The 23445-nt window shown below is 35.4% G+C and overlaps 1 protein-coding gene across 7 annotated transcripts in view; it reads left to right on the top strand.

Moving 5' to 3' along the window:
• The window catches only part of L3MBTL3 (L3MBTL3, histone methyl-lysine binding protein), a 103441-nt gene extending 81031 nt beyond the window's left edge, over positions 1 to 22410 (top strand). For all 7 annotated transcript variants that reach the window (XM_011358727.2, XM_011358726.2, XM_011358724.2 and 4 more), the window contains 4 exons: positions 7608 to 7687; positions 16732 to 16901; positions 17150 to 17212; positions 21525 to 22410. In XM_011358727.2, coding sequence (XP_011357029.1) covers positions 7608 to 7687; positions 16732 to 16901; positions 17150 to 17212; positions 21525 to 21668 — 457 coding nt within the window. In that variant the 3' untranslated portion in view covers positions 21669 to 22410. The remainder of the gene's footprint in view (positions 1 to 7607; positions 7688 to 16731; positions 16902 to 17149; positions 17213 to 21524) is intronic.
• Positions 22411 to 23445: the final 1035 nt, after the last annotated feature.

The following is a 23445-nucleotide window of genomic DNA, read 5'->3' as shown; positions in this document are numbered from 1 at the left end:
TCAGAGTTTTTCCACATAAGGATAAGGGAGCTGAGCTATTTAAACAACAGTTCCCTTCAGTCGTAGAGCTCCAGAGGCTGCTAGGGGAGGAAGGACATATTATCTCCCCAGCACATCTGCCTTATGCACAGCAGGCAAAACATCCAGAGCTCAGGTTCATCCTGCAGGAAAGCAGAACAGATGAGACAGGTGGGGAGTCAGCTGTGCACTGAAGTAGGAGTAAGTGGCCAGGAAACATGGGCTGGATGCTGGCAGTGTTGCTAAGCCATCTCATTTACCATTTCACATGCCAGTCACCAGAATGAGAAATAAACTGGTGTTGCTTTTGATCCAGGAGCTGACATAATAGATAAATTAACAATGTGAGGAAGTTGTATATCTCTTTCATGCCATAAGCATTATTTAAGGGCCAGTTCACAGGCCACCTGCTCACGATAGACTCACGGACAGTTGATGTTCCACTGCAGTAGCTCCCAAACTTGGCATCGCATCAGACTCCTTGGGATGTCTATAATTCAGATTTGGAAGCCTAGCCTACCAGAATCTTTCAAACTAGAGCCCAGGAGTCTGCATTTAAATAATTCTTTTGGGGGTATATTTCCCTGCTTAAAACTTTCAGTGACTCACATTCCTCTTAGAATTTAGACCCTAATTCTGAACACGGCCTACAAAGACCTGTGTTATTTGGCCCCTTCCTAAGTCTCCAGCTTAATCTCTACCAGTCCCTCTGGTCCTCAAACACCCTTTCTCACTGCCTAGAAACTCCATCTCTACCATATTCTAGTTAGTCTTTCATCTTGCAGGCTTCAGATTAACTGTCATTTCCTTGGAAGCTTTAACTGGTCCACCAGATTGTAGAGCAAGTTCCACATTACATGCTTTCACATCACACTTCCTGACACTATTGACGGTTTTGTGTAAATATTTCTTCCGAGTCTGTGTACTCCATTTGATGATAAGGCAGAGGTCTGTCTTCTCTGGTTCTCTGAGACACCCCAGCACTGAGCGCGCTACCTGGTGCACAGTAAGGGTGTGAGGCAACCTCTGAGTCATCCACCAGCCTTCAAAGGAGCCACATCAATTATATAACCTACGAGGCTACTGCTCTATAACCTTCTTTTTGTTCCAGTAAAACTGCCTACTTTCTCTCTTTATTAGATCTCCACACCAGGTATCTGAGGGATAATTATTAAACGATGTGGTAACTCCTCCAAATATATATCTGCACTGTCTAATAAATTAGAGCAGTGCTTCTCAAACTGTTCTTGCTTAACTCCTGGCCCATGTAGAAAATGGTACCGGAGAAATAACATTTAAATGACACACCAAGGAAAAGGATGGGGATGCCTTCATGTGAGCAGATGGGGACTCTGGCTTCCGGGAGGATTACAGGGATCAGTATCCGAGGATTCAGGGCATCCTCTTGGAAACCTCTGCCCCACATTAAGATATGGCTCTCAATTTGTTTTGCGAGAGAATCATCAGATGCTTGTTAAAGACAGCTTTTGCATACCATCTCCAGACATACTGATTGAGGAAATGTAAGGTGCCTCCCAGTTCATTTTAAACAAGCAACCTCCTAAGTGATAAATGCAAGTGATCTATATAAATCATTATTGAATATAAAGATCCTTCTCTGGAATAATAATTCACAGTGCATTAGTAGTTGGAGAATGTCAGCATCTATCTCAGATAGTCTTATTCGCTTGAAATCTGTTCTACACCCAGTTGTAATAGTGTTTTTATATTAGGTCCTATCTCTGTTAATAATGTTTCAAGCTCAGAATTAATGTTTTAACCACAGAAACACAATAAGGCATGTTTAAAATACCAGCTAAGTGCTTATATTACCTTGCAAGGCAAACAATGAAAAAATTTAACCTGTTCAGTTCATTATGACCCATTAAAATGGTTTTCAAGTTGTAGGACCAGGGTTTCCACTCTGAGAATCATATAAAGCAGTTGTAGAAATTGCAGCTATCAATCCACTTTATATTTTTAGGACGAGTCAGATTTGCCAGTCACACCAAGAGCCAGGCTGTACCCTTGAGGAGGGCCCTATTAAACAGATGGGAAAACAAGCTAACATAAGATATGAAACTATCTTATGTTATTTATAAATATAAATAAATCTATTTAGTTTGCAAAACATCATCAAGGAGAAAAACATAATTTAGAGCCAAAAGTTCTAAAAGATTTCAAAAGTTAATTAGGAATCTTCAGGCCTTGACGTTTTCTGCGCCTGAGAGCTTGGCATTGCTGATTATAGAAAGTCATTTCAATGACTAGGCATTCCCTGGCTTTGTAAAAGCCTTTTTGTTGATCGGCGACCAGATATGGATTAGGAGCTGTGGAAGTTTTAAAATAGTCCAGCTCTTGGAAACTGGGTCGTATCTATGCAGTTGTTCGTATGCACCTGAGAAAACCTCAGTTTTAGTTAAAACACTCTCAGTTCTGATGCCATCCGCTGTGACACCGAAGCCACCATTCAGAGTGTAAGGAAGAGATGACTGTTACTGTTGTGTGCCTGTGAAGTTGCTGGAACAATATCATATCAAGGTCTTGTTTTACCTCCTCAAATAGAAGCAATTCCTGACTCAGGAGACTCTTTTACATGTAGTAGGAAAGCCTCTCTTTTCCACAACAACATGAAAGTCATGCGGTCTCACTCTTCTTACAATGCATGATCTTTCTTTTCCAAATCTCACCTTATTGGTTAGGGCTTTTTATTTAATGAGAGGGTTGGTTAAGTTAATTGCTGAATTCGTTTTTCTGGAGTGTTTTCTCTTGGCATCTTGGTAGTACTCACCGTATTTACACATGATATTTCTCTTCACTAACATATGTATCTTATGCTAAATTATAATTTAATAGGTTCATTAATCAAAATGTTTTATTTTTAGTCATTAAGTAAATAGTAAACCATGTTTGCCTCTCCTGGGCCGTGTTTTATGTAAACACTATTAAAACTATTGCTAATGTATCTCAAAAGGAGTTTAATTTTTAAAACTCTTTATTCAACTGTTAACCATAGACGTAAAAGTTTTAATACCACTGGTTTTATTTGCCATTTTTTCTGAATCCCTTTGAAGATGGTGATGTCCTTGTCCTGAATTGTTCAAGCACAGTCTCCTCTTCATTCAAGTACTCTTCTGTAACCCTCTAGTATAACCCATGAGAAGATTGTCATTCTCTCTATTTTTTTTTTTTTTTTTTTTACTGTGAGTGACCTCAGCCCAGAAATTAAGGGGGAAGAAATGCTGGGTACATGCAAAGAGACATCCTTTAACATTCGAAACAGCAAACCCTACATGTTTGCTCTCATGAAATTCACCATGTCCCCAGTTGTTACTGGGTAGTACAGGTTACTTTTCAGCGCTAACAAGGCCCCTATGAGACTAGAATAAGTTTCTAGAAAGAGAAAGTTGGGGTAATTTTAAGCTACCAGACAAGCCATGCTGGATCTTAGAGATGGTGGCTGAAATCTCCAAATTGAAGCAAAATCATTCGTCGTTTCATTTTTCAGTATTTTTTCAATATTGTTTTTAACAAACTGGAACTGATTAAAACATACTTGGCTAGGGATTGTCTTTAAATGAAAACTAAATAAATGTAGAAATACAGTTTGCATTCAAATGCCATCCTGTTACTGTGTATTTACTCTTCTAATGTTTGTTTGGCTAATGTTTACAACAGCATAATTAGAGTAAGATAATAAGACATCTAAAGCATGACACATAATTACAGAGAATAAGAATGCTGACTCATAAAGGATACATTTTTCTATTTGAGCGGATTCCACTGCCTTAATTAAATGCCTAAAGAATATTCTTGAGTAAGATTTTAGTTATGATTATATTTCAATTCAAGTGAAAGAAATGTTTAAATGAGCTGGTTCTTGAAAATTCTAAAATCCCAAGTGAAATTGCTGTATTCCAGGCACTTTTCTAGGTTCTTTTACCTACATTAGCTCATTTAATTCTCATAATGCCTAATGTGGGGTAAGGGCTATTATTACATCTCCGTTCTAAACACAGAACCTCTCTAGGTTATAGGCTACACAGCTAGTAAGTAGCAGACCAGAGTTATAACCCAAGCAGATTGGCTTCATTCTGGCTAGTAATCATTACTCTAAATGCTATTTTAAAACTTGAATATAACTGGTTACTTAAAGAAAACAGTTGTCAGTAGATAATTTTATCATACAATATAGTTTTTAATAATACCTGCCTTTAATCATACTTCTGCTTTTGTCTTCCTTTGTGCTGAGTACTTTTTATACATTATTTTATTGAGTCCTTAGAACACCTGTGAGGTAAAATATTTATTATCCTTCTTATAAATGATGCAGCTGAGAATTAGGGAAGTTAAGTAACTTGCTGAAAGTTATTATTGAAGTAGAAAGTAACAGCTGAAATTTGAATCAGATCTATTAACTTCCAAAGACGTGCATACATGTAACCATGCCTAATCAGTTTGTATCGCCTTCCCAAAAGAAAAAATGTTGATCAAGAGGAGAAAATAAAGGAGTTTTATGTAAAGCCGAATTATATTAAATACAACATAAAAATAATTTTGCTTGTCATTTTTTTAAAGAATCTGTCAAGAAACATATACTATGTTCCAGAGTATATTATAATATTATCACAGAGTTTTGACATTCTGATATAAACATATTTCGTCTGTCATTGGAAGACTGTGCTTTTAGAATAACTTTTTGCTTAGGAAGTTGAAATCCTAGGTCAAGGATTTCATTTTTGCCTAGAGAAAGAAATCCATCACAGTATCTATTCAATTTGAATTAGCAATGAAACTCTTAACCTTATAAGAGAGAAATATTGGTTGCCCAAATTGAGAAAACAATTTTTATTTTAAATAAAATACAAAACAAATAAGATTAATGAGTCAGATTCTTCATTCTTGACCTTACCAATATGACAATTTGAAAATTAGATTATAACACAAGAAGGCATGTTCTCTTAAACTTCATATAACAAGGATGCTGTACCTTCATATAACAAGGTACTGTATCCTGGAAAAACACAAGGGTAAAAACCAAATAAACGTTGAATCTGCTTATGGATTTTAGTATAAGACTGGGTGCTATACTAGCCCCCAAATTGGGGTTAATCTCTTTAAGTTTCAGTGGATGTAATAATAGAACCTTCTTCCAGTGATTGTTATGAAATACTGGACATACAAAGAGCTCAACCAGTCTTTTTAGTCCATCGTATGTTCTTAAGAACGTTAACTTTTCTTCTTATTATTAACTGCTTCCACATTTCTGGATGTGCTGATTAGCATTCTGTTCATGTTAGTGTTTCTGTTCATCCATCTATTTCGTACTGCCAGTTCTCATAGACTGCTCAGATTCTCCCCCACCTCTCTAGCTAAAAGAAACATCATGTAGAACCCCAAGGGGCTTAGTCAGTTTTAATTTTAAGGAATTAGCAGAATCAGTATATTAATTGGAAGTAAAACATTCAATAAACATTTCTTGTGGAGTCCTTTATTTGAATTGTGTTTGGTAAAAATAAATATATATCCCTGAGTTATATGGGTTCAATTTAATGAAATATAAGTTAAATTAGGGAAAATAAAAGTTGAACATGCTTCAGAAACGAAGCAACATGATAAAGAACAGATAGCTTTCATTTTGCTTCTCTTTCGGAGTGTACTACAGTGAAGAATTTTAGGGGTCAAAGGTCTTATTTTTTCTATCTCTGTTCCCTCCTAGAAAATTACATTTCATAGAATAAGTCATTGGCATTGTATTTGCTCATAAGAATATAAAAGAACTTTTCTCATTAATAAATATTACTTTAAAGGAATAATGCTTTATTAAAACCATAAAAGTGTTACTTTTATCAGTGGACACTCAATCAAAAACTGAAATATAAAGAAAATTCTAAGACAATTTTAGCCTTCGGTCTCAGGTTGTCTTTTTTTTTCAAGAACGAATCATTCCTTAAAGCTTTTAGGAAATCTATATTAACCAATTAGGAATTTATTTTCTTTGACTTAGAAGTGCCAGTTTTAAGTTATACAACAGTGATGTATGACTGTTTCTAATATTAGTATAGCCATCCACAAACAACATTTTTTAGTGGCTACAATACTCACGGGGATAGATTTCTGGACTCAGAATATTATTTCCAATTTAATATAAAGCAAGTTCAGAAGATCACATAAACTAATCTTAGCTAAGTAAGCTGATTTTAACATGCAGTTACTAAGTATACTTCACTGCTTTTACAAACAGGACAGTTTTCTATTATAACTTCAACTAATGTCTTTTCTCTAATTATCAGGGATTTTCTTATATTTGTTTGTACTATGCCTCCATCTTTTCATTTTCTGTGGAATAAATGTCTTCATGGTCATTTAATTGATTTCTCTTGGGAAAAAAATATTTGTATTGCATAATAAGTGATTCTTCCTCATTCTTAAGTAAGCAAGTATTTTTCAGCAGTTATTGTAAATTGTTTTGAGTATAAACTAAGCCCAGGAGCTCACATTCCAATGAAATTTCATATATGTCCCTAGAAATGATCTAAGAAGTAGTGAATATTTATTGTCTGCTTACTATGTTAAATAATAATGTGAAATCATTGTGTCACATTATTATCATTTCAAATGGAGAATAAATTAGTACCTTTGTAAAACTATAAAACTCCTTTATATTTTGTTGGGATATTTGGTTTTAAATGTTTCTTCCCTTTTCTTAAAACTTACCAGTAGAAGTATGGTCTGGGTCTTCAAGAAGCTCAGGATATATTTGTAAAGGTAACAACACTTATAAAACAATAGACCACTGTGAATACACAGTATTATAAAGTGCTAATAAGGTGTGTAGGCCAAGTATCATAACCTAGATAGTCCCAGGAAATTACAAAGTGGGATTTATTCTGAAGATTAGGTTGAAATTTTTTAAATACCTGAAATTTAGCTTTAAAGAAAATATAAAGAACTTGTGTCTGGTTCCCTTTAAAGCCAGTTTTTGTCCCTGACTTAAGGGTAAAGCTCTAAAGTAAGATCGTTGTAATAGGTCCATTTCATTTTAGAGCATCCTTGTCATGTTTAGATCAGCATTAGGTCATTCCTGGTCAGGAGGTAGAATCAGTATTTGACCTGACTAAGCCAGAAGAAGCTTCCTAGAATTGAGTTTGATTGTCCTGAGCCAGGCTCAGTCTCAATTCCAAATCCTGGTGAGTAATGTATAATGAATTTATTAAATGGTATGGACTTTCAGAGCATTTTCTTTAAATTGTAGTCTTACCAAATAGTATAAGTAAAATTCCTCATGAATACATGTCTCAGTTCGAAGATGAATTATTCAATAGCTACATTTTCCAGAATGACCTTCCTTAATAGCATTTTAGCTTTAAAATATCTTTTTCTGAACAGTACATGAAAATTGATAATGAGGAAAATGGACATTTAGATGTTATTAGCATTGATCGATTCTTGGTAGAACTAAAAATTCTTCCTTACATTTTAGTGGTACCATTTGTTTTTAAATTTAAAAAACAGTTGATGAGATGTGGTACTGAACCACTTTTTAAAGTGCTTCTATTACAAAATATTGAAATGCTTTTTCTTCTCAGAGACCAGCATGCTGATGATGTGAAAGAAGACTTTGAAGAGAGAACAGAAAGTGAAATGAGAACGTCACATGAAACCAGAGGTAGCCATAATAATCTTATATTGTTGATGGATATTACTGTTAGTACTCAACTATCAGAACTTAACTGGAATATGGCAATCACTTTTGTATTAAAGATAAACTTCATTTGGTTGGTTTGTTCCATTATCACAGACAAAAAAATTTATCGTTAAGGAAAAATATAGTATGTAATTCATAATGATATAAACTTACCTGTGACCTATGTTTTTAGTCTCACATATCTGTACAATATTATATGTAAAGTTTGGGTAAAACATTGTATTTGGTCCTCGTCATACATTTTCTGTGGTATCATTGATGGCACTTGTTTCACATACTTTAAACTCATCTCAATGTGTATTGATATCCAAGTAGAATTAATGTGGTCTTCATCCGATACCATAAATGAAAAGAAAATCACTTGAACAAATGTTTTAGGTTGTACTAGAGAAAGTAATGTGTCTTGCATCTTTGCTTAAAGACATGAAATCATAATTACTGTGAGTCATAGTATAGATTGTATTTATAACTTACACATAGCTATGTAATTATTATTTATTTTTTGTAAGAAAATTTTGGCCTGATTATGATTTTAATGTTTGTGTCTGGGACTTTGCTTTTCAAGTGTATTTTTTCATTCAGATTATCATATAAGATTTAAGAATGGCACCGAATGACTGTCTGTAATGACCTATTCCATAAGTGATGCTTTTATTTCCGTATCTGATTTTCATTAAACAGTAACTGATGATTAACTTAAAAGTTATATTCAGTGCTGTTTTCAGCACGTTTCCTGGTATTTAATGCAGTACCTTATACAAGTGCTATGGATGGTCAGAGTCCGAATTCCTGCTCCGCCACCTGCTGTCTGTGTGATCTTGGACATTTCACAGAACAACTCTCAGTGCTTCTCATTCTTCATCTATTCAGAAGGGTGATATGATAACTCCTCATAGAGTCGTCATGGGGATTAAGTGCAGCAACATTTGTAACTTGCTTAGAACAGTGCCTGGCACACAGGCAGTGGTACGCAATATTTGCTTATTTTAAATGTTTCTTATTTATGAAGGAATAAAAACATTTAATATATGAAGGTTTTCTCATCCGGGTGTATTGGGTTCTTAGATGAAGCCTTCATCTTGTCTTTGTGAATTGTGGTTATTAGCATCACGGCCTTCATTCTCATCCCAGGGTCACTTATTAGCAGTGTGTCTGGCTCTGGGCAGTTTCCTCTTATGTAAAATTGATGCAGTAATAGTACCTAACTCATTGGATTATGAAGATTAGATGTATCAGTGGCTGAAGTATTAGCTGCAAGTAGTAGTGGTGGTGGTGGTGTTAGTAATAGTGGTACTATGGAATAAGTGTCCGTTGAATAGAATTACCTGATTATTGAAAGTTCAGAGAGATTCACAGTAAAATCTTTTAGATTCTGATCTCTTTGTTTGTTTTTGTTTTTCATCACCATCTTTATGGTTGGGTGATCTTTTTAATTTTATTAAAGTATAGTTGGCATACAACATCATATTAGTTTCAGGTGTATTAACAGTGACTTCACACCTATATGCTTTACAAAGTGATCACCATGGTAAGTCTAGTAACCATCTGTCACTGTACAAAGTTATTATGATATTACTGACTCTAATACCTATGCTGTACATTACATCCCTTTATGTACATTACAACCCCATGACATACTTGTTTTATAACTAGAAGTATTACCTCTCAAACCCTTTCACCTTCCACTTTTCCTTCTGGCAACCATCAGTTTCCTCTCTGTATCCATGTAGACTCTGAACTTTTTAAGGAAATAGTAATTTGATAATCTTCTCAGTTTCTTTCTGACTTCGTGATCTATTTAACCTTTATTTGCTGAGCCAATTTTGTTAATTTTTTTTTTCTGAAAGTACTCTATTTAGTGAAGAATTTCAGGTTTATTAGCATGTATGAATGGTGTTCTCTTTTTGTGTGGTAGTTTTATGTCTTTTCAAACTATATTTTTGTCTTGCCTTTCTTGATTCAAATTGCCTGAGATTTTCTGTCTTATTATTCTTTCCTCTTTTTTTTTCTATATTCTAGAAACATTACTGGAACTCATGTATAATTCTTAATTACTTATCTCAACCTATAAAACCTGTAGTTTAATATACGTGTTTTACTTACTGCCTTATTTCTTACTAGTGAAAGGGAGCCACATAAAATAAGTTGCTTTGACAATTTTTACACATATGTTCCCGAGGGAGAGTCACCTATTAATATCTTATCTAGTTTTAGCCTCTTGAAATGAGTTTGATAACTTTCCTTGTTTTTTAGACTTTTGGAGTATTTTGTATAAAATTAATTTTAATTTTTCATAAAATTTTATCTGTAGTGAAATTGTTATGATCATGTTAGCTTTCATTCAGTGTCTTTCTTATCTTTAGATTTTCTTTTGATAATTTTTCTAGATTCATTTTGTATGGAAAAGATTTGGATTCCACTTTCTAACTTTATATTTACCATTTAATAGTTTATTGGTTGCCCCTGGATCCCATGGACCTTCAGTCCAAATTGAGCTCTTAGGTGTCTGAAGGCTCCTATATCTTGGTGATAGTGGGTATAGCTCAGATCCTAGTCCGTAGGTAGAGGTGTTCACTTCTTTTCTGTCCCCCTCCCTCTCAGTTCTCAATAGAGCCATGACCCTAGAAACAGACATTGAAAGTGTTTCGTGCAGGTTTATTGGTGAGTACTCATGGAAATAATACCTATGAGAGGGTGAGAGAAGCAGAATTGAGCAGAATAAGAAGTGGAACTGTGATATAGTACAACAGATCCCATGAGGAGCTCTGGGTGATAATTTTAGAATTATCCTGAATTCATGCAACAGAACCAGGCCTTCGATCTTCCTACATTGATCAGCCCTTGGATATTGGCTGAGAGGGTGTCATGTCTTTGGGCAAGTAAGCTCCCTTTGGCTTAGGGCAGTTGTTATAGGGGAGGCAGCTCTGAGCCATCAGCAATCAGTAAGTAGGAGAATGAATGTCTTAGTTCTGAAGGGCAATTTGGGTGGCACACCATAGTATCCCCTACATCCAGCCAGTTTGGTCTCTGATTTTCCTTTAAGAAAAGTGAAACAAAACTGAAAAACAAACCAAAACATTCTTTTACATATGTGAATGTAGGCCAGCCCAATTCATTCCAATCTTTTGATTTCAAACAATGAACCTGGCCCTAAATTCAGTTATTTTATTATCATTATTTTGTCTAAGATATCATGAGCTTTCTTGATATTTTTTTCTTTTGACCTGGGTTGTCTTTAAATCCAGAAAACTTTCCTCAGTTATAATTTTGATTATTACTTCTGCTCTATTCTCCTTTGTTGACTGGTAATACCTATTATTCTAGGTTAGATCCAAAGCATGATATTTAAAATATTTAACAATTGGTTTGGCAGCCAGCATTGGACAGGACAGTTAAAACAAACCTTGTTCTTATTGCTAGAGCAGAGTTTGGAAGCTGCCCACTGTACCATGAGTTACCCTTAGCTGCTGGATCATAGGAAGGTTCCTCAGAGGGAAATATTTTAATATTTTCACAACTACATTTTTGGATGTTTTAGACCTGTTTTTCAAGTTTAAATCTTTTACTTGGCCTCTTAACTCTGTGAAGTCTACTGTTTACTGCCTCTAACATATATTTTAACACTATAATAGTGGTTTTTATCATCCTTTAATTTCCTGCAATTGGCTTGTTCTTCAAATTTAAACTCTCGTATTCCTGGGAAAGGTATAGTTTTGTTTTCTCATGGAAACATTTTCTGTCATGGATGACTGATATGAAAAAAGAGTTGAATTTCATTTTGCAATGTGCTAGATTCTCACTTGAAAGATCAGTCTTGCTATTTGCATAGCAGTTGGTTTGTTATTTTGGTTGTTACCCTCAAATATCTTGCATGCTTGAGTTAAGTATCTTGGAGATAATTTTATCTACATTTTCTTATGCTGCGATCCATTTATTTTACCCAATCACTGTTATTGTTCATCCTTTTATATTTAGTCACGAGTTAGTAACTCCATTTAATTTTTTTTTTAGTTGACAGATGTATCCCATTTCTTCTAGCTTTATTTTTTTCTTAACATTAAGAGCATATTTTATAGACTTATGGACTATTAACCTGAAAGGGTTATTGACTCTTTTTCATTTTATATCCAATACACACTCAGTGATATGCCTTTTAAAATAGGAATAATTTCTCCCTTTTCTGAGTCTTTATGTCAGAAACTACGATAAGCATTTTTAAAAATATTATGTAAGTTTTACAAAAATCCTGTTACATTGATATAGCCAAGATTATAGAGCTAGTCACTGGCAGAGCAGGAATTCGAATCAGGTTTATCAGACTCTCAAACTCACTCCCTTGACCATGAACCTATATTTTGTATTAGGAAGCAAAAGATTCAGGATCATTTTCTGATGCTGTCCCTATCATACAGTGTGGTTTTGGGCATGTCAGGCCTCCATTTTCTCACCTTAGGGGATAGCCATCTCCTAGCATTGTTTTGAAACTAAAATGAAACAAGGCAGTCGGAGATTCTGGTCTCACTTCTGTCACTGGCTTGAATGAGTCATGACAAGAGGTCAGTGGTAACTCATGTTATGACTTGTTAATTTAACATTGTTCAGACTTGGAAATAGGAGGCAGAATGGAATCTGAGTCTGAAAATCTCAAGGAACATGATGGGTACTTCTTTCTGGGACTTGCCCCATTTGGTCAGCCTACTGAGCAGTGTTTCTACTGGGCCCGAGTGGGCACCAACCTCCAGGAAGCAGGCTCTCACCCTCCATGGTGGTGAGAACATCTCTTTCTACTAGGAGACTTCATTTTTGGTTTAGATTGTGTTCCTAATACAGAAGATTTATCATCTTGATTCTACATAAAACATTGGAGGATTTTTCTTTCAGGAACACCTTTATCAGAAATGTCTTTTTATAAGGGTTAATCTCCTGCTTCACTTTTTCCTAACCCTAAGCCAAATCAAGAATTTTAATACCCGTAGTCTCAAACTGAATTGAGAGACATGGTGGGCAGATTTGTATTTGCAAATGTCTACTTTGGATAACTATATTATCTATTTAACTTCATTTCAAGAAAGTCTACACAGATATGTTGTATTGACATAGACTTCCACAGTTTCTGATACGGTATAAGTGCTGAACGAATAATTGCAACATAAACAATTTTCATATAGTAAATAGTAATTGTAAATAGTAGAGGCAGGTGTTTACTATCCATTGTCCAAGTACTCTTAACACTGAGTCAGCTACTTGAGCCAAAGTCTGTTTGCATTTATTTTGGTCTATATCACATGTTAAAATTAAAACTTGGAGTCACATGTCTGTGCAATCCAAGGAATCAAGTACACATTTTACTCAAGTGAAATTACTTTCTTATCTTTTTGGATTGGGATCCTACCTAACGTACTGGTATGTTTCCAAAGAGGTGACATGTTCCATGACTAATAAATACGGCATTTGCCCCATTCATCACAAAATAACATCGGGCCTCTGGGCATCAGTCAGTGGAAGAACCAGCAAAAGCAAGAAGAGTTGAAGTGAAGGGTGTGGAGTATGTGTTAGGATTGGAGTGGTGCATGCGTCTAGTCCTATGTCGAGGATCAGCTTAAAAGACACACAAAAGCTACTAGGAAAACAGGAGTATTATGGTTTTTAGTCTTCTTTAGAATGGCTCAGTTATTTTTATAAAGAATAATGATATAGGAGCCTTAAAAATAAACTGTGAATAATACAACTTTGAAAATATAATGGAAGTAGAATGAAGGAATGGACAGAGGAAAGTATTAATAGAATATGACAGTTATAGAGCAGAGCATGTGGCTTTGGAAAAGACCGACACTTTCTATGTGGTAAGCAATCAAAATATAAATTATAAAGGAAGCTCTCTTTTACTCTAGTGTGGAACTGGAAATCTTACCACTTCATATAAATTGTATCATGAAAGATTTACAGATACTGTATTTCAAGTAGTTGCTAAATTCTTAGGAATATCTGAAATTAAAGAGTGTTTTTAAGTTATCCCATGTTTATGTTAAACAAAAGCATCTTGAACTCCGGACAAAAGAATAAAAACAGACTGATACAGGTTTATACATTTGGCTCATACTAGATATTCAGTAAAACAGGATGAGAATCTAAAACCTTAGAACCAATTATACAAGATTCGTTGATGAAGTGTATAAAGAGGGACTCCAATGGATTTTACTAGACTATTTGAAGAACTGAAATGTTTCATGTGGAGCAGATACATTTTTCTGTACGCGGTTACTCAGTCGAACTGGGACCAGTGGCTGTTAGCTCCAGTAAGATAGATTATTTTTTCTAATTCAGCAGTCACTTTCTAACATTCAGAGCAATTCAAAATTTAAATTAGGCTAGTCTAAGACAAAACTTATTAAAGAACCACAATAGAACAGTAGAAAATAAATTTTTAAAACTGTACCACTTATAATAGCAATAGAAAACATCAGATAAATAGGAATAAATTTAACAAAAGATGTTCAAGACTTTTATATGAAAATGACAAGTTAAAGAGATATGTCAAAGAAGACTCAAAGAAATGGAGGAGTATACCTTCTTCTCGAATTGGGATCCTACCTAACACGCTAGTATGTTTCCAGTGAGGTTTCTCACCAAACTGATCTATATTTGGTGGTAATCCTAATCTAAATCCTAGCATTTTTTACAAGCTGATTATAAAATACGGAAATGCAAAAGGATAAGGCTAGTCAAGGCAATCTTGAAGAAGACCTAGATAACAGATATCAGTACACTTATCAAGCGATCATAATTAAATTCTGTGGGTTGCTGTAAAGAGACCAGTGTTTGGGAATGGAGTAGACAATCTAAAAACATGTTTTTATTTAAACCTGGCATTGCACTACTGTGGGGAGAGGGTCTCTTTAGTAAATATTGGGTGGCTGATTAGAAATACATGTTGAAAATCATGAATATTGATTCTTAACCTCATACCATACACACACAAAAAAATTTCAAATGGCTTGCAGATCAAAATATGAAAGGTAAAACAAAGTAGTTAGAGGAAAACATAGGAGACTAACTTCAGGACCTTGGGGTAAGCAAAGATTTTTTTCATAGACATATAAAGCACTAATCAAAAAAGAAACAGTTAAAAACTTTAGTACAACGAGAACTTATTATCAAAAGACCCTATTAAGAGAGTAAAAAGGAAGACAGAGTGGGAGGAGATAAAAGTAATACACAGTTCCAATAAAGATTCCTACTCAGAGTATAGTACATGGATAACTTCTACAAATCAGTAAGAAAAAAGTAAGAAAACTCAATTGAAAAATGAGCATAAAACATCAATAAGGTCTTCACAAAAGAGGTTCTTCATATGGCCAGTAAGCATAGGAAAATATGTCAACTTCATCAGGTGAATGCAGTTATAATCACAATATGATACCATGACCACTAAAATGGTTAAAATGAAAAAAGATAGACCATACCTCATGTTGGTGAGGATGTGAAGCATTTAACACTCGTACACTGTTAGCTGCATATTGTACAACAATTTTGGAAAACTGGCAGAATTTTCTGAAGCTTAATATACACAAACACTATAACCTCAAAGTTTCGCTCTAAAGTATATATGCAACAGAAATACATATGTTTTCAAGAATGTTCACAGCAATACTGTTGGTAATAGTCAAAAATTAAAAACAACTCAAATGTCCATCAGTTCCAAATTAATTTTGGAATATTTGTAGCAGTGAAAAATCAAACAACAAAGAGCAGGTGAGGTACAACCACATAAAGAAACATGGACGAATCTTAGAAAAACATGTTGAGAGAAAGAAGCCAGACACCACAATTTTCATCTAAATACAATTCAGAAACAGGGTAAAGAATCTATGGTGGTGGAAGTCAGGGAGGGGTGTGATTGATTGGAAGGGGACACAAGGAAGTTCTTGGGTGTGCTGCCCTGTTCCTTTTCTTGTCTGGGGTGTGTTCACTTTATGAAAATTTTTTGAGCTATATACTTATGATTTGCATACCTTTCTATAAATCTTACTCTTCGAGGATTAAAGCCTTAAAACATTCTTGGAGATACAAAATAGCTTAAGGTGTTCTGAAGAAATCTCTAAGCCTAAACTTGGTAACCATTTGGCAAAGAATCGTGGTGGAATTGAAGAATCACTGTAGCTGAGCGGGTGTGGTCGGGGAGGATACACAGATGGGAGTGTATGTGGGAGAGGTGTTCTTTCCATGGGCTTTGAGTGTGTAGTTTCCAGAAAAGATTTCTGTTCTAAAGGATCTTGAGATCATTACTGACAAGCTCTTAAGTCCAGAGTCCCAAGGACATAAAATCATTTTATAAAAAAATGACTATTTTAAGAGAGCAGCAGTAAACTAAGTTTGGATTCAGAAGATCTAGCAGATAAATATCCTGTAGTTTAACTTCGATCTCCACAAATGGAGAATGACAAAAGTATTTGCCTTTCTGCTATTTTTATTTAAATAATTTCATATCCCATCCCAAAAAAGTTAAGTTGGCTATCTAAAAAGTCATGGTTAAAACTGAAAGGACAAACCATGGCTGAGATGAAAGGAGAGAACAGGCGTAGGGTAAACACATTAGCCAGACTTGAGCATTCGACTTGGCTGTTACTTTAGAACACCCATAGCTGAAGGGAAACAAATACAATTTCCTAAGGTGAGAGTTGTTTTCCTTGCCACTAAAGCTGAGGCAAATTTCTTACCTGAAACGTTGAATGACATAATGATGCATGTCTTCAGTGGGTGATGTAGCAAATACTATATAAACTCAATTTGTAGGTTGTGTTTTATGGTCATCTTCAGGTGACCTTCAGTAAAGACAAAGGAAGATATAATTATTCAATGAATATGATGTTGAAAGGAACCGATGCTTTAACTAAACTTCCCAACTCATTATTTGGGGAAAATGCATGACATTTGGGGCTTTTTTTTTTTTTTTTTTTTTTTGCTACTTTTCAGAGAACAATTTCCCATTTGTTTCAATCAACCAGGTGCCCGGGAAGAACCTAGCGTACAGCAGGCACAGCGTCGGTCAGCTGTCTTTCTGTCCTTTAAGTCCCCAATTCCATGCCTGCCCTTGCGCTGGGAGCAACAGAGCAAACTTCTGCCAACTGTAGCTGGAATCCCTGCCAGTAAAGTTTCCAAATGGAGCACAGATGAGGTATTTTTTATTTTCTTTGTCTGCCAAAGACCAGATATGGGAGTGCTACTCGCTTAAGGAGTGAACACAATGAATGAATGTGGGGGCGGGGGGGGAACGTGGGGGGAGGATGGCGTTAGTCTTTTTTTCTGAAAGGAATTCTGAGAAAAATACTAAAACATTTAATTTAAACATTTTGAACCTGTTTGAGCATTGAGCTTCTGACTTCTTTTTTTTAAAAGCTAGAATTTTTATCTTATTTTTGACAGGTGTCGGAATTCATACAGAGCTTACCCGGGTGTGAGGAACATGGAAAGGTGTTTAAAGATGAAGTAAGTGTTCCACTAAATTGCAGTATGTAACGTGATGGGACCAAAGCACTGAAATGCAGTGAAAGATGAAATATTTTCCATTGGCAGAGGAGGAAAGGGATGCATTATGCTGAAATTGATAAATCGATAGAGTTGTCTAATAAGCATCATTAATCAGTTGTATAAAAATGTCTTTGTATAAGATTAGATGCAAAGGAAATGTTCGTACCACTTTATCATGCCCCAAAGCAGTAGCACTAAACTCATTATTTTTTTTAAAAAACCATAAAACTTAATAGCATGCATTTATATAGTTTATATCACAGAAAGAAACCAAAGAAAGAAATAACATTTTGTTTTTAATACAGGGAAATTATTTCTCGTTATTTTATTTTCAAACATGATTTTAACAACACCAAGAGTAACTCCATTTGATGCTTATAGTAAGTAATATTACTGTACTGCTAAAATAATCCCTTAGATCCTATACATTTTCAGTAATGTTTATCATAATTGATACTCATTAGAGTCATTACAGTCTGCTGTTGGAAGATCATTTTAGTAGTTATTTTCATCTGCCTGTCCAGAACTTCAATATAAGGGATGATTAATCACCTATATGGAGCATTAGAACTCTAAGGAATTCAGCTTCTACTACACTAGAAGTAATGCTATTCAAGAGTACAGGAGACTCTTCTCACTAGAGACCTTTAAAAATAAGTCACTTGCCTGTCAGCATCTCCAAGAAGACCAGTCAATTATCACTCTGATCTTGGCTACCAGAAGGTAGCAAGAATATGTAATATCAGAAGGCTTTCTCCAGAATCTGCTGTCTACAGTAAAAAGTGTATATACCTTGTATGCTCCTATGTTGAGCCTCAGCTGTTAAGAACAGCACACTTTCAATGAAGAGCATTGCAAGAGTGTCAGGAGAGCTGAGTCTAGCCACTGGTCGCCCATGTCATTATATTATTTAGATATCATGTATGCTTTAGATGGATGCCTATTAAAATGCACATGGATCTGAGTCTCAACATCCCTTTTCTGATTTATGTCCTTATTTCAGAAATGTTTTATCTTCTTTCTAGTTGATCTTTAATTGGCAGTTATTCAGATTTTGAGTTTCTTTCCTTAATTCCTAAGTGTCTTTGTGGACCACTCTCATCCCTGAACAAATCTAGACACTTGCAGGGAGCTGTTGTTGTTTCCTTAAAAGAGTCACATGATATTACCTTTGAAAATGATTTAAAAATTTTAAGAAAGAAATGTATAATATATCTATTTTATAAATTCTAATTTTGGTTCTCGATATATCTAAACAGTGCATATGGATTTACTCTGTTATTTAGTTTAAGTAAGATTCAAGTTCAAATGTAAGTGATATGTTATTTCTTCTAATATGTTTTTTCTTCATGATGTATTATCTTTGGAGATGCTCCTCAGGCTCCAAGTATTCTTAAAACCAGATCCTTCTTGTAAGGAGTGAGACCGTGACTGATCTTTGTTCACATGTGTCATTTTATATTCATTCATTCTTTTATGTATTCATCCTATCAATGCTTGTTAAAATTCCTACCATGTGTATGTAGGAATGTAATGCTCTGGTGAGAAGGCTGATTCAGAGATAATAGGACACAATCCTTGCTCTCAGATGTCTCAAAGGGTCAGCAGGTGTTGGTTTTAGGTCCTAGAAGTAAACCATAAAAAAAAAAAAAAAAAAATCTAAAGTCTTGTAAGTCATCTCTAAATGACAAAGTATAGGTGTTAGGATGGGCTGCTATTTGAAACCATCCTTGACTTCTCTTTCTCTTAACACATTTTAAGCTAATCTGTTGAAAACCCTGAGTGTATTTTAAAAACATAGAGAGATTCTGTCTCTTCCCCATCTCTACCACCACCACTCTGGTCTGAGCCACTGTCATGTCCCACCAATCTGGATTAAGGCAATAACCTCCTAACCATTATCTCTGCTCTTATTTTTGCTTCTCTACAATCTATTCCCAGCATAGCCAGGGTGATCCTGCTAAATCATAAGTCAAATCATGTCACTCCTTCATGCATATCATCCTCCCAATAGTAAATCAGAGTAAAACCAAATCTTCACAAGGGCATACAATCTGTCACTTCATTACCTCTCCTACCTCCTGACCTCTTTTTTCCTACTCTGCCCTTACACAACACTGTTCCACACACCAGCCTCCTTGCTGTTCTTCAGATTGTCCAGATACACCCCAGCTATTCCCTCTTCCTGGAATGCTCTTCCTCCAAATGTTCACTTGGTTCATTCCCTCTGCTCAGATACCACTTTCTTTATAATTCCTATCCTTACTATCCTACTTCAAATTGTCACCTGCCACCACACATCCGCCCCTGCACCTACTGCCCGCTCATCTCCTCCACCACCTGTTTTTCTCGTAGCACTAATTACCTTCTAGAATTAATTACCAGTTAGTCTACTTATTATGTTTTTAGCTTGCAGACTGTCTCCCACTACTTGAATATAAGCCCCGCAAGGAATTTTTGTTTGCTTATTTGCTTCTTTTTGTTATCCGTTTCCTTCTCTGTTATATGCCCACACCCTAGAAGAGTGTCTGGAACATAGTAGATGTTTAGTAAGTTTTTAACGCATGCGTATACTCATACCTTTATACTCTGAGAAAGACATGCAAAGAGCTGTGCTGTGACTTCAGAGTTAAAGCGTTGGAAAAGAGCTGTGAGTGCATAATGGGAGAAGTAATGACATGAAAGGCGGGGCTCCCCACCTCCCCTCATCTTGAATTTCAGATCCTTCTCCTTTGTTTTGGGCCTTTAGCAAGATACTTAATCTTTGGAGTTGGACAAGTTTATATGTATTACAAAAGCAGCAAATGAAAAATAAACCCAGTAATACACTACAGTGATCACTGTTCTTAGAAAGTACTTTCTCAGTTAAGTTTGCTTCCTCCCAGCTCAGGCCTGTCCTTATGGCCACACATCAGAGCAACCTGTTGTGTAACAGGCTGTTTGACACTAGCCTCAAGATGGATTTTTTCTTTCCAGTGTAACCTTAAAAATAATCTACCAAAACTTTTATCCGACTCCTAACTTTCTGGCAACCAGAAGTCTGAAGAAGGCCAGAAGTCAAGGCATTGACAGGTTGGATTGCTTCTTCCGAGGGCTGTGAGGAAAGGACCTGCTCCAGGCTTCTCTCCTTGGATTATAGATGTTCTTTCTTTGTCTTCACATAATCTCCACTCTACATATGTTTGTCTCTGTGTCCAAATTTCTCATTTTTAGGAGGACACCAGTCAACTTGGATTAGCGGCCCAGCCTACTCTAGTATGACCTCATCTTAACTAATTCCATCTTCAATTACCCTATTTCCAAATAATATCATATTCTGTGTTGGGGGTTAGGACTTCAACATATGAATTTGGGAGGGACACTATTCAACCCTTAATAGTACACTGCTGTCAAAGTTTCCAGTGTTCTCCAAAGCAGAGAACAAACGTGATTCACTTCTTGTGCAAAATGAGAAAGGTAGTTGAATTGATTTTTTTTTTTAAGATAGTAGACTCCTCATGAGCTGAAAGTCGTATAAAAAGGCTCCACTTCTTTGTTCTGCCCTCCAAATCAGACATCATCTTTACATAATTGTATCTTTGAACCTAAAAGTACACCATTCTGTGGAAGCATAGACTTTTTAGTCTTAAAGACAGAGAGAAGGATATTTCTCAGAGTTACCCAAGTAGTAGAAGAACCAGCAGAGTTTACAACTTTTAACAACAATTTCATGTTCTTCTAACTACACTGTCAGTTTCCCTTGCTAGTAACTACTTTTCTTCTGTATATGAAGAATAATTGTGGTCACTCTAGAAATGAATGTTATCACTGATTTCTTTTTTCTTCATGGTGGAAAACTAATTTTAAAAAAATGTTATGCAGCGGATATGTTTGCCTGAATTCTTTTGTTTATATTCACAAACATTTGTGTACCTATTTTTATCTCTAATTCTAAAACCTGTCATGATAGGAACTGAATTTGAGGCACCCCTGAGTTTTCTAAATTCTTCTTGAGTCAGCACCTAAGAGTAATCACAGGAAAGTATAGGCACCTTCCATTTTCCTGTGAGCTGCTTTTTCAGACAAATGAGTTTTACTTCGCCTCCGTCCACATTTGGATGTGTTGCAGATAAGAAAGATCCACGTATCTGGAAATGTTTGTACACATGAACTCCTATCTGTGCCTTTTTTGTATTACTGTGTATAAGAAGCTGATCGTTTAACTTTGAATATTTCTCGCAACACTACATCTGATTAATTTACAGTCTTTTGTCTTTTTCTCCTGTTTCAGCAAATCGATGGAGAAGCATTTCTGCTTATGACCCAAACAGACATTGTTAAAATTATGAGCATTAAGCTGGGCCCTGCTCTCAAAATTTTCAATTCTATCCTGATGTTCAAAGCTGCAGAGAAGAACTCTCACAATGAACTTTGAAGATGGTGAATTTCGAATACCATCAGCTTTCCGCTTTAAAGCTCATGTTTTATTCAAAGCACAAGAACAGTTATAACTCCCAAGTGAGAAGTGTCCAAAACCCAAAAGAGCAATGCTATTGGATTATTTATATTCCTCCAGAGACAATATATATGAATTCTTATGAAAGTGCTTGAGCTTTTAACCAGGTACTGTCTAACAACAGTCATCTTTTGGTTCTGTTCACTGAGCTAAATTTATCTTTGTAAATCTTTTTGAGGCTGGGGGGGTGGGAGGGGAACGGGGACTTCATTAATTATTTATGGATAAGGGGGGACAGAGTAAGAACTTTTGGCATTTTGTAAACATTGTTGAATTCTCTTTCATGTACACTGTTTCTTTTTCAATACTTTCAGGAATCTTTTTATATAATCAAATTTCGACTTAAACCAAATTAGTCAAAACCTGGCTGAGTTTAGCCAGTGGGACTGTTATCTGTATTGTTAATTCTGTGCCATATTTTGAATTGCAATATTATGCTAAGTAAAACTTTGCAAGTCATGATATTGCCTAACTGCTTGTCATCGTTTGTTGGGGCTGAATAGTTGTAAAAATTACTTTTCCTTAAATCAGTGTTTTTGCTTTTGCACGTATTATGAAATGTTAAACAAATTACTTTCACCAGCATCTTTACTATAATTACCAAAAACATGTATATAAGTAATGGAATTGAAAAATAAAATATATAAACAGAAATAAATTAGGCGATGTATTTGAATGGCATCAATTTCAAACCTCATGGTGCCCTGTGTGTTGGACTCTTGTAGAGTCCAGCGGTATCATGGAATATGCAGTTAACGTGGGGGTGGGGGTGGGTAAGGATCTTGAACTATTTATGAGATTATCTTGAGTGTCTCTCTAATTGTCATTGAGGTAACTGGTGCTTTTCAGAGACCGATGAAGGGCTTATTCTGTCAATTGAAACACTAATCTGTATAGAGCTCTGTCTCAGATATGGATGTTGCTGTGTCCTCTTAACCCAAAGGTTTTCTTCAGGGTTTCCTGAAGAGAAAGTGTATAGATTTTACTAAAAAGGCAAGGTGTGCGGGAGCAACATCAGGTGGCACAAAGATTCTAAATGCTCACACATCAGGGAGGCGACTTCCCAAAACAATCATTCAAGAACCTCTGTTTTGGAAAGATTCCTTTCTCTGTGAAACAGTTCACCTCAATATATAAGCATACAGATGCACTTTAAATGAAAGCCCTTGCTTACCTATAAAATGATAGCTGGTAGTGTTTCTTTTGTAAGAATGCATTCCCAATACAAAAGGTAAATTATTTTATCAGACTTCAGATGTAATTTCTAATTCCAGGATTGGATATTTATTCAAGGACTACTTTAAAAATAGAAAATAAGTTTGTAGCATGCTGTCTGAATTCGAGGGAACGTTCCACCTCTCAGTTTTTCTGATGTAGAACTTCCTTTGATGACCCCGGTTGGAAGTCTGTTAGCAGCCTTTTGCATTTGTCGTAATTCAAGGTAAAAACAGGATCAGTGACATCTGCAGTGTCCCATTCGTTTCTCTGCATGAATCTGCTTAAATAAGTTTTTTTGTTGTTAGTTTTTATTCCCTTTTTTATGTTTTGTTCAGAATTTGTACATTCAAGTTGCACTTGTTATATCTGACATGAATGAAATAAAATTTAAATTGCAGATACTTTTTTACATATGTATGATTTTTAAGAAAGCTTGTCAAATAGGAGGGGCAAATGAGAATAGGAACAACATCAAGCA

The sequence above is a fragment of the Pteropus vampyrus genome, unplaced genomic scaffold (genome assembly GCF_000151845.1).
Source record: "Pteropus vampyrus isolate Shadow unplaced genomic scaffold, Pvam_2.0 Scaffold43, whole genome shotgun sequence".
Taxonomy (NCBI): domain Eukaryota; kingdom Metazoa; phylum Chordata; class Mammalia; order Chiroptera; family Pteropodidae; genus Pteropus; species Pteropus vampyrus.
The sequence above is the reverse complement of the archived record's forward strand: the minus strand, read 5'-3'. Positions and strand labels throughout refer to the sequence as shown.